The sequence below is a fragment of the Medicago truncatula genome, chromosome 8 (assembly GCF_003473485.1).
Source record: "Medicago truncatula cultivar Jemalong A17 chromosome 8, MtrunA17r5.0-ANR, whole genome shotgun sequence".
Lineage (NCBI taxonomy): Eukaryota > Viridiplantae > Streptophyta > Magnoliopsida > Fabales > Fabaceae > Medicago > Medicago truncatula.
This window is the reverse complement of record NC_053049.1, coordinates 27,999,373-28,012,071: the sequence shown is the minus strand read 5'-3', so window position 1 is coordinate 28,012,071 and position 12,699 is coordinate 27,999,373. Positions and strand designations below refer to the sequence as shown.

Below are 12,699 nucleotides of genomic sequence, written 5' to 3'. Positions count from 1 at the left end.
TATTTTATTTAACAATAAAATAAGTCTCATAATCTTATCAAATCATAAAAACACATCATATTATCCAAATCAACTTAAATCAACAAAACTCACACATATATTATAAAAATATAATATAATCGCCTAAACTCGATTAAATAATTAATTAAACGAAAGTGGGCGTTACAGCCGCACCCTTACCTTAGATTAGATGATCGGACTCTACAAGATTCTACCGCTTTCTCGTCTCTGACTCTTCTCATCTCTTGACTTTTCACTTTCTCCCTTTTCTCCCGAAAGCAGTTTCACGAAATCCTTATTTTCTAATTCTAACTCTCCCCTTTATATAAATCCTTAACCTACTTATTTTCCCTTATTTCCAAATCTGCCCCTCACATCTCAATATTCTATTCTAATATATATATATATATTAGAATTAGAATTATATATATATATATAGATATAATATTTCTATAACAAATATATCTCTATAACAAATATATTTCTACACCAAATAACATAATATTTCTACATCAAATAACATATATATTATACTAATGAATACCAACATATAACATAACAAAATATCACTCATCAAAATAAATCGACTTAATTATAAAAAGACATCTAAACTCAATAAAATAAATAAATAAATAAATAATAAATCGACTTAAATGATGTACCTTCCTTCAATCATCACCTTTTCAACTCCCATTTAGCGTTCCTTGGCAGATCTCCTCGCACTACAGACTCGCTGGGAGAAACAACAAAATGTCAAACGCCAACCATAAATTTTCAGAGATATACAAGCTATTCATGTCATAAAGATATTGAGGGCTTAGGGGGCATTTGTTCTAGACTGGATTTCGGTCCAATTCAACAGACATATTAACCCATTGTACCACCTTAGGGACACTTAAGGGAGGTCACATGTGTGACCTATCGCACAAAATCACCACTCTAAGGCTATCCTTTCCGTCCATCAAATCTCTAACCAAATCCCAAAATCTCCAACGGGTTTCACAAAAGCAGTTACAATGAGCTCGCCTATATAACCGTGGCACCACCGCGACACCTAAGTACAATTAAATTTTAGACACTTTCTACTTCTTAATTATATATTAATTTGAGCGTCGGAGAAGTTTCCTATTTTGAATCTTTCTTCCCCAATGTCAAATGATAGCCTCCACTGTATCAGAGCTCTTCCATTGCCGTACCTGATCGTCTTTAGCATGAGCGTCGAATCTCGTTATCGTAGTTCTGTTTCAGGACATTATATATATATATATATGAATGTATGTATGTATATTGAGAATTCCTTTCTTAAGTGAGAATAATAGGAATACATTAACCTTGGATTAAAACTCGATGGTTAAGAATAAAAATCCCTATCAAGAATCGGAGAAGAGGTAAAAAAAGGATTTATAAGAATTGATAGAATATAGATAGATAGGTACATGTGTTTTTTTAAACGAGTTTTTTTTATCTCAATTATCTATTTTTGATAAAATGGTTATCAAGTATTCCTATCATTTTACATTAAAAAGGCATTATAGAGTCCCTGTGAGCATAGCTCAGTTGGCAGGGACAATGCATTATTATATGCAGGGGTCAGGGTTCGAACCTCGGATACCCCATTTATTCACTTTAAAAGTGAATTTCTAGCAATTAGGCCATCTGACAAAAAAAAAAAAAGGCATTATAGAAAGACACACAAACTCATAGTTTTAAAACTCGACTCGGTCATCGACTCGGCGGGGGTACTGGGTCAATGGGTCAATGGTCGAACCACTGAGTCATTGGTCGAACCGCATGACTGAATCGGAACCACTCGGATGACTCGGTTAGATAACTCGGTCCTTAGATTAAATTTATATAGTTATTTAACCGGATTAACTTGGATTAAATCGGTGACTCGGTCACTTTAGAAACTAAAATAATTAATGAGTGTTGTAATTTAAAAAAGGTTTACATTTAAGAACAAAAATAAAATCAAATGGGTGTTTAAATATATGGACGAAGAGAGTAATACATATTCAAATAAATATAGTAAAATAAAAAAATTCTTTCAAAAAAATATTGTAAAAAAAATGTTTATTAAAATATTTGAGATGTTGGACAATAATATTTAAATGATAAGAGTGTGTTTGGTCACTTAAAAAAAATAGAGTGTACTTCGTTCCCCTAAAAAAACTGTTCAGTTATTATATATAAATAATAAGAAGTAATTTTAAGACAAAAGAGGTTCATGTTGCAGTGGATAAGTGATTGCCTTGCAAGATGGGGGACGTGGGTTCAACACCCGTTGCCATTTTTTTTTGGCTTAATTAATTCAATTAATTTCTGCTTTACTTCAAACCGGTCCGGTTTGTCAAACCCGCCGGTTCAGTCTGGTTTGACGATCCGTTTATCAACTCGAACCGGTCACCCCACCGCTTCCTGGTCGGACCGGTTCAACCGGCCGGTTCGGTCCGGTTTTCAAAACTATGCACAAACTTACACCTCATATATGATTTTTTAAGTTTGGCAGATGCAACATTGTAAGCGATTATATTGACAAGATATAATTGTTGAGATTTTCATATATATAATTTGAATAAATTTTTATAAAATGCTGACTTCCAATTATTGTTGTTGTAAAATTAACTATTTTACCAAAAATAGTAAGGGTTCACCTCTAGACCTTTTTTGACAAATACATATTCGACAAAGTTTTAATTTATATCGTAAATATAATTTTTTTATTAATGATAATTAGGGGTGTAAGCGGTTCGGACAAAATCAATGAAACTAAAAGTCCAAACCGGAAATGTATTCGACCTTGTCTGGTTCAGTTCAAAATCGAACCGAACCAATCTAAACTGATCTTATTTGGTTTGGTTATCGGTTTTTCATTTTGAGATCCAATAAACCGATGAATCGAACCGATGCTAACCTCACTCCCCATTTTACTATTATTATACCTCTTCACACACACTTATGAGTATGCCCAAAATTAAAGCCCAGCATAAAGTACTACTTAATCCATTCACTTTCTTCCATCATCATCTCATCTCATCACTCAGACTCGATTTCATTTCTACTAAAATAGGAACCCTAGCCATCAACCACGCCTATGACCTATCCCAACGTTCCTCATCACCACTGAGATCATTCATATGTTCGTTAGTTTTATCATGTTTATGCCTTCAAACTTTTGAAAATATATCACTTTCTATGCCTTTGAAATATTGAGTAAGGTTAGTTATAAAAAGTTGTTTGAAAAAACAAAACATGAAATACAAAATTCCATTAAATATTTTAGTATGAGGTATGTTTTATGCATGAAATACAGATTTGTGAGAATATGAAATTTTTTTAATTGTATTTCAAATAAACCAATCAACCGAACCAATCCAAACCAATTTGTTTGATTTGGTTCCTTTTTTAAAAAAAGAGTGAAAACCAAGCCAAACCAAACCGATGAAGATTTCACCGGTTTGGACAGTTTTTTGACTGAAAGTCGATCCAAACAAAATCGTTACATCCTTAATGATAATGTTTAAATTTTAAGTTTTTTATTCTAATATTTCTTTACGAGGATTTCTATATATTGCCAACTGTAAAAACGTTAATAGATAGGTAAACCAAAGCACACAAAAACCAAACACCGTCGAAAGTAATAATAAATATCCAACGATTGAAAAACATTCGTGATATTCCACAAAAAGACAAATTTTTTGTATTTTTTTTTTTTGACAAATTGTTTTTTTTTTTTTTGTATTTAGCTTTTTACCTTTTTATTTTATCTTTAAATTGAATTTCTTTTTTATTTTTCTAATAATGTCAATTATTGTTCAATCCTATTTATCAAAAGACATGAATTATAGTTTATTGTCCCTTTTTGTATTCGAGCAATAACCATGAATACCATCTTATTAACATTGTTTCTTATCCATTTTCAGGTACGATTACCGAGGAGATTGGCTATCTTGATAAACTTGAGCTGCTATTATTGTCTAACAATAGCTTAAGTGGATCTATTCCTTCCAAAATCTTCAACTTGTCATCGCTCACTAATTTGGAGGTTGATCAGAATAGTCTCTCAGGCACAATTCCATCAAATACGGGATATAGCCTTCCTAGTCTGCAATATCTATTCTTGGATCATAACAATTTTGTTGGAAATATTCCAAATAACATATTCAACTCTTCTAAGTTAATTGATTTTCAATTGGATTCGAATGCATTCAGTGGAACTCTACCCAATACTGGTTTTAGAGATTTATGGTCCCTTGAAGTGTTTTTAATATATGACAACAAATTGACAATAGAAGATTCTCATCAATTCTTTACTTCCTTGACAAATTGTAGATATTTGAAATATCTTGACTTATCAGGGAATCATGTACTATCCAATATTCCAAAGTCAATTGGAAACATAACTTCAGAATACATCAGGGTAGAATCATGTGGAATTGGTGGTTATATTCCCCTAGAAGTTGGAAACATGAGTAACTTATTGCATTTTTCTCTTTCTAGGAATAATATAACTGGACCAATACCTGGTACATTCAAAGGGTTGCAGAAACTTCAGTATTTGGATCTTGGCAACAATGGACTACAAGGATCATTTATTGAAGAGTTTTGTGAAATGAAGAGTTTGGGTGAGTTGTATCTAAACAATAATAAGCTCTCGGGAGTTTTACCGACATGTTTGGGAAATATGAGTTCTATTATAAGGTTATACATTGGATCTAACAGTCTGAACTCTAAGATACCTTCCTCTCTTTGGAGTGTCATAGATATCTTAGAGCTAGATTTGTCCTCTAATGCCTTCATTGGTAATCTTCCGCCTGAGATTGGGAATTTGAGAGCAATTATAGCTTTAGATCTATCAGGAAATAATATTTCAAGAAACATTCCTTCAACCATTGGTTTATTGAAGACTTTAGAAACTCTCTCCTTAGCAAATAACAAACTGAATGAATCAATTCCATCATCACTTGGTGAAATGTTGAGCTTGACCTCCTTGGACTTGTCTCAGAATATGTTAACTGGTGTTATTCCAAAATCCTTAGAATCACTTTTGTATCTTCAAAACATCAACTTCTCATATAATAGATTACAAGGAGAGATTCCTGATGGTGGACATTTCAAAAACTTCACAGCTCAATCATTTATTCATAATGGTGCACTTTGCGGCAATCCTCTCCTCCAAGTACCTAAATGTCGTAAGCAAGTTAAGAAATGGTCAATGGAAAAAAAGCTTATATTGAAATGCATACTTCCCATAGTTGTGTCAGCCATTTTGGTTGTTGCTTGCATCATACTTTTAAAACATAATAAAAGGAGAAAGAATGAAAATACTCTTGAAAGGGGTTTGTCAACTCTAGGAGCTCCAAGAAGAATATCCTATTATGAACTTGTGCAAGCAACTAATGGATTCAATGAGAGTAATTTCCTTGGAAGTGGGGGATTTGGCTCTGTTTATCAGGGGAGGCTTCTTGATGGTGAGATGATTGCCGTTAAAGTAATTGATTTGCAATCAGAGGCAAAATCAAAGAGCTTTGATGCAGAATGCAATGCGATGAGAAATCTACGACATCGAAATTTGGTAAAGATTATCAGCAGTTGCTCAAATCTTGATTTCAAATCATTGGTGATGGAGTTCATGTCAAATGGAAGTGTATACAGTTGGTTATATTCAAATAACTATTGTCTAAGTTTCTTGCAAAGGTTAAATATAATGATAGACGTTGCATCTGCATTGGAATATCTTCATCATGGTTCTTCAATGCCTGTGGTTCATTGTGATCTAAAGCCTTCCAATGTCTTGTTGGATGAAAATATGGTTGCACATGTTAGTGATTTTGGTATTGCTAAGCTCATGGATGAAGGTCAATCTAAAACTCATACACAGACTTTAGCTACTGTTGGATACCTTGCACCAGGTCATTCTTCTCTTTACGTAACATTTTATTCTGTGTTTTTAGTCCTAACCAATCTATTTGATTTTGTTAACAAAAAAAAAAATCTACGACACACACATCAGTAATCAACATGTTATATTAGTAATTAATGTGTACATGGTATGGGTCTAAGCTTTATTTTTAAGAATATTTTATAAATAGTAATATTCACAAGAAAATTTATGTAATACTAACTTGCAGAGTATGGATCTAAGGGAATTGTTTCTGTCAAAGGAGACGTGTACAGCTATGGGATTATGCTAATGGAAATCTTTACAAGAAGAAAGCCAACAGATGATATGTTTGTTGCAGAACTAAGCTTGAAGACATGGATCAGTGGATCATTGCCTAATTCAATTATGGAGCTCTTGGATTCAAATTTAGTCCAAATAACTGGGGACCAAATTGATGATATATCGACTCACATGTCATCTATTTTTAGTTTAGCCCTGAGTTGTTGTGAAGATTCACCTGAAGCAAGAATCAATATGGCAGATGTTATTGCGACGCTAATCAAAATCAAGACTTTGGTTGTTGGCGCAAACACAGTCTAGTTATTTTCATTTGTAAACTGATGTAATTTTTTTTCCTTTTGTAATTTTTGTGTTTGATGTATTCAATATTGTTTTTGGATTGATGTCTTGCTACTTCCTGTTTGTCCTTTCAACTGTCTTCGTTGTTGTATGAGAATGAAGTACATTATTTTCTTAATATATTTTCTTGCTACAAGTGAATAAGGATCATTACAAAAACATGTAAATCGTGTGTACTGTATCCATTTATGTTGTATCCCCTCTCAATTTTTATTTATTTTTAATTTAATTTGAAGTCTATTAATGGTGCAGTCCTTGGAGGAAAGTAGTGAGGGTCTTGATTGACTCATTGTGTAAGAATGGGAAGAAAAGATTCTATTACTGAACTTTCTAATCAGTTTTTGGTTAATTATTTTTGTCTTTTATGTTATAGCAGGTGGTGTCTACTTACTAGGTTGCTACATAATTGTGCAGAAAAATATAGCTGGACATGTTTGTTATCATTGTGGATACATGTATAATCAAATTTGATTTTTACTTTAAGCTCAAGGTTGTTGAAGTATATTAAGAAGCTTAAAGGACGACTTGGACAAAAACGAAGATGATATTTCCTTTCTTACCAAGTTTCTCAAGCCTTATGTCTTTAATATAGTTTAGAGAAGCTTCAAGTTTCTCAAATGTCTCTAATATAATTTTCAAGATGTGGTGTTGCTAATTGAATGATGATGAAGATGGTCATAGACATATTCAAAGCCAAAGAGGATAAAAGTCAAGAAGAGCCCAAGACAAGGATGAGTGTTTCAAATTCACTATTCTTAAAATCATTTTCCACATATATGAAGATGAACTTTCAGATCCTAAGCTTGGAATCATTATATCTTGTGTCAAAAGTACAAAAATATATTATATATCATGCATTGTTGTTGCTGCCTTTGTCACTGACATCTTTTTACAAAAATTCACAAGGAAATGTACAAAGAAAAACTAAATTTCAAATGCATGTTGGTCCATTCACCTTTGGATGATTTTAGTTTTGCATAATTGCTGATTTTTCAAACTATAGTAAGATGAGACAAAGGATTTATTTTTATTCATGGTTATAAGAAAACTGGCTTTTGCATTACACAATTCTTCATATGAGTAGCAAAGTATATTATAAGGGGATTTCTTAGCTTGCATTGTGCAGGAGTTGTACCCTAACCTGTAGATGATCCTTACACTTATTAAAAGACAATGTATTTCTAAGTATATATCATAAGGGAACGAATTCTTATAAGGATTGAAATGTCAGATGCTTATTCATTTATTTTGTAGGACGGACATTTAAGATTGACGTCGTGTTCGGGGTCAGACACAGAAACCATATTGGCACATGTCAGATTAACTCTGTTTTGTAGCAACAGACAAATACCCATGTATAGTATGCCTCAAGAAAAATTTTAAGAGTTTACTTGTGGTTTAATGCTATTTAAGAATCTTTATTTTGATATCCTTGAGTTCACTAAACTCAGTTACACACATTGTGCTAAACTTTGTACTAATCAAAATTTTGTAACACATACATTGATAAACATGTAAAAGAAGAAGCACATCTATAATGCAACTAAAATAGTTTTGTAACACATACATTAATAAATATGTAAAAAAAGAAGCAAATTTATAACACAACTAAAATAGTTTTTTATAAGCTTCTGAATCTTCCATGTATGAAAACATCTCACGTGTCAAACGAAGCATGCGGATGCTTCTCTTCATCTTAAGTTCAGTTATGCGTGGAACCGTTGACTCATGACTTACTTAATTTTCGTAAGTATCTATGCTTTTATAATATTGAAGCTGAAGTTGTGCAAGTTGCTCTAGTCTAGTAATTTGATGATCCAAGTCACCAACATAAACACGATTCAACTTTTGCAGCACATCCATCGCAATTTCCTCAACAAGTTCAGCTTTTGTTCTGTTTGTACAAACATGGAAAAATATAGACATACTTCATTTTTTAAAAATCTAATTTTTCTAATAGTTAATCAAATAACTTTCATACAATAAAAAATAACCTGTTGATGGAGCAATCCCACCCAGAATGGTTGGCTGCTTTTCCCAAAGCATCCCTCCATTTTTGCACAATATTCATTGTACTTGCAAAACGCTGCTCATGCTTAACAAATGCCTCAGCATAACTTCCTAATTGGTGTCGAACATGGAAAGGATCGACTTCATAGAAAACTGGCACTATAATTTACCCTTTGTTTTTTCTACACTCGACTATTTTCACAACTTCATCCAAACACCATTTTGAAGTTGCATAGTTTTTTCGAAAAGACAATCACAGAAAGTTTTGCTTCATCGATCGCCTTGAGAAGCGCTTGTGATATTTCATCTCCTCTTTCAAGATTGTCATCTATGTAAGTCTTGATATCTAACCTTCTTAGTGCACTATTGAGATGGCTTGTGGATGTCTTACGAGTATCCTCGCCTCTGAAGCTAAGGAGGATTTTGCCATTTATTATTAGCTAGATTATGAGACTTGCTTGGATATATGAAAGTTTCTCCTTTCTTGTACCTTATATACTTGAGCACTTCCATTTTTATATATGCAACTTCTTTGCTCATTAAAATATGTAGAAATTAAAGCAAAGAGAGAATTGAGAATCAATGGAGTTTAAAATATTGGGTTAGTTTCTAAAGTCAAAAAAAGAGGGTGTACAAATATTTAACTTAAAATATTAATTTAAACTTGGAGAAACAACAACAATCAAGTCTTATTCCATTAAGTGGGGTTGGCTAATTTCAAAGCGTATATCTTTTGAATTTTATTTCAATTTTAATCTAATACAATTTTCTTGAAAATTCATGTAAAATTTTCTTGCCCTGCAAACTGTTACTACCATGCTACATATAGAAAACTATGTACCAAAACATACAAGCATACAAAGTAGAGGTGTGCACAAGAGCATAAATATACAGATTGACGAACCTGATTCAAAAAAAAATGTAGTTGAGGATGAGAATTTGGATCTACTGTGGCTTCAAAAGGAAGAGGAATAAACGCGTTATCCAGAATATTCTGAAAGGAGGTAACAATTCCCATACTCCAGTAGATATTATATAGACGCGGTAACTGTGCGAAGAAAGAAGAAAACAAATAGTCAATGAGCAAAATGATAATTCAATAGTTTAGAGAAGTATATTAAGGTTCTATCGTTTCATTTGTTTCTATCAAATTCCACTTTAGTTCCAACACCCACTACTCACATGCAACTTTACCCTCATATGGTTTCAAAGTTAAATTTTTTTAAGTCACTTTCTCTTGATAAGATGGACCATATAGCACACTTTAGAGACCTTATACAAGTGATAAGTGATTTGGATCAATTTTCCGAGGGCATTTGACGTGATTATTTTTGCATTGTAAAACTGTCTATTGCAATTTCAGGCGAAAAATTATGCTAGTTCTAAAGATAATTTATTTTATAGAAGACCCATTCAAGTGGTTGAATCCTTTAAAACTGTAATAGGAAAATGATAGGGTGCCACAATGGAATTACTTCCGAGACCCAATGGCTTATCATCAAACCAGGCATGAGAGAAAGAGATAGAATAATGCTGAAATAATAGCAGCCAAAACAAAATACTACCTGGATTAGCCATACGGCATTCTTGCTATAAAGAGCATTGTTCACAAACCAACTTGCAAGCTGATCCCATTCGCTCTGTTTTCTTCCATAAACAGAGATCCTGTACTCGGCCATCTGAAAATTTTACTTTATAACATAAGTGCATTGAGATATCAAATATCACATGGGAAATAAGCAACTTAGATCACTGAAAAATTTACCCGATATTTACTTGCTTCAAGATCTAACAAAACTTGCTTTGTTACTTCAGCCAGAAACCTTCCTGCAATACGGGTAGTTTTAAGCTATCGAAAAACATCAACTAACACTTTTAATAATCATTTGGAGTTCCTAAACTTTACACTTAAATAATAGGAATCATTCTCATTTCCAAACTAACCCTGGATAAGATTATCCTGCTTTAAAAATATCTCTCTGAGTCTACTCTGTCCTCAAGGATTATACTTTAGGTTGAATTTGTCAAATCTATGAAATGTGCTCTTATCTGCATGGACGTCCAACAAATCCACATTCAGATCAAGTCATAGCATTTTCAGAATTAGTTTCAACAGGCAGCCTTCCATGGAGAGACATTTTGATTGTAAACGTTTTATTTATTTTTTTGTTTTTGAGTTTTGACAGTAATAAAAGCAAATTTGTTAGCTCTGAACTAGAGCAAGATGCATTTGATACTTCCGAAACACTCCAATCTTTTATTCACATTAGCAATGAAATTGGGTTTACATCATACTTATATACAAGCTATGTACATTACTTGCTAAAATAGTAATTATTCAAAACTAACAAACTTGCTTAAAAGTACCTAACAAACATAACAAACTTTTTCAACCAATTTCTATCTTAACGAACTTGAGCTTATCTCGACTAACTTGAATTAAAAACTAACATGATTTAGATTAACTTTTAGCAGGAAACTCCAGCAACAGCTTAACCATCTCAGCAACAGAGCTTTGAACTAATTGGTTGGACAAACCTGCTATGATTTGAACTAATTGGTTTCTCGAGGTGCACAGATAGGGAAATTCATTCAAGAGAAAAAGTTGTCTAGCCGAGGGAGAAGTCCGTATGTAGACTCGATCTTTGACACAGAAAACTTACATGTATCTTGCCTTAAGGCCAGCCATAAGAAATGACATATGCTCATCAAAAGATCGGACTGAATACGCCTTTAGGTTTTCACTTTTATGTTGTATTTTAAAATAATTTAAAAAATATTTAGTGTAGGGGTAAACTTGTCAAAATAACACATTTGAGATAATTTATTACTCCAACCACTTTTCTTAATACGTGCGTTTTTTTAAAGTATTCCTATCACTAAGGACGGAGGGAGTATTGTTCTTTTTAAATTAAAATAAAGGATAACTAAAATAAATAAAAGGGCTAAATATATCTTTTGAAATCTTTGGTCCTTCGGTGGCCTCACTAGACCTATATTCACGCAATTTATGGGGTCTTTTATGTTAAATTTAGGTTTCATTTGCTGCCAACTCTCAAAACGAGGAAGTGTTAAGCCGTGCTATATCTCTTGCTGCGAACTCAGGAAGACTCTTTCCTATGTCTTATTACCAGGGAGTTTCTTTTCTGACTCATATTCTTTACGCCGATGACATTCTTATTTTTTGTGTTGCCTCCAAGGAAAATATTCGGTGCTTGCTGCAAATTTTTCACTATTATTCACAAGCTTCGGGACAAGTTATTAGTCCTCTTAAGAGCAAGTTTAACACCGGAGCTACAACAAATAGTCTCACTACTATGATTTCGAACATGCTTGGTTTTACCAAAGGTGTCATTACTTTTACTTACTTGGGAGTTGGGATGCCCTATTTTTAGAGGGAAGCCGAAATTTTTCACTTCTAGGCAATCGTAGATAAAAATTAAGGTGAAAATGGCTACTTGGAGGGCTCTCTATTATCAATCATGGGACGGGTTCAGCTAATAAAATCGATTATCCATAAAATGTTGGTTTATTTGTTTCATGTTTACCAATGGCCGATGAAGTTGCTAAAGATGTTAGACACTTGGATAAAGAATTTTATTTGGAGCGACGATATTCATACAAAGAAAGTGTGTACGGCGGCATGGAAACATGTATGCCTTGGGAGGAGGGTGGTCTTGACCTCTCAACCCGTGATTTTGTTTCAGAAGCGGATTTTTGCGGCTAGGAGACCTCTCCACCGTCACTTTAAATCTTCGTTTGGCCGAGCATCCGCAACCATATGGAAACTGTTCTTAGCAATTCGATGTGGATTGTGGGCAGTGGTGAACAAATTAATATGTGGACCAACAATTGGTTGGGTGATTCCTTGTTGTCGTTACTTGACCTCCCAGCTTCGTTAGCTCCCTCTCTTCCCGAGAAAGTTTCATCTATCATCACAAATGGGCAGTGGGATCTCCCGCAGGTGGTGCTATTTTTTCCTTTGGTGACTGACCGCATTATTAAGACTATTATTCCAATCAGCCCGTTGCAAGATCAGTTGATTTGGTTCCATTTCTCCGACGGTGATCTTTCTTCTAAGCATGCTTACACTTTCCTTCGCCCCTCAGCGGGTGTCCTCTCTTCGGTGGCCCTTATTTGGCGAGTAAGCATCCCCCCTTCACACT

At 33.5% G+C, this 12,699-nt stretch overlaps 1 protein-coding gene and 1 pseudogene across 1 annotated transcript in view; one reads left to right on the top strand and one right to left on the bottom strand.

Annotated features, from left to right (window-relative positions):
• Positions 1-6,562, top strand: part of LOC25480130 (receptor kinase-like protein Xa21) — a 35,625-nt gene extending 29,063 nt beyond the window's left edge. The window contains exons 2-3 of the mRNA XM_039829094.1: positions 3,924-5,912; positions 6,132-6,562. Of these exons, the coding sequence (XP_039685028.1) occupies positions 3,924-5,912; positions 6,132-6,484 (2,342 nt within the window). The 3' untranslated portion in view covers positions 6,485-6,562. The remainder of the gene's footprint in view (positions 1-3,923; positions 5,913-6,131) is intronic.
• A 1,569-nt stretch (positions 6,563-8,131) lies between these two features.
• On the bottom strand, positions 8,132-9,046 carry LOC112418282 (TMV resistance protein N-like; annotated as a pseudogene).
• Between the last annotated feature and the right edge of the window lie 3,653 nt (positions 9,047-12,699).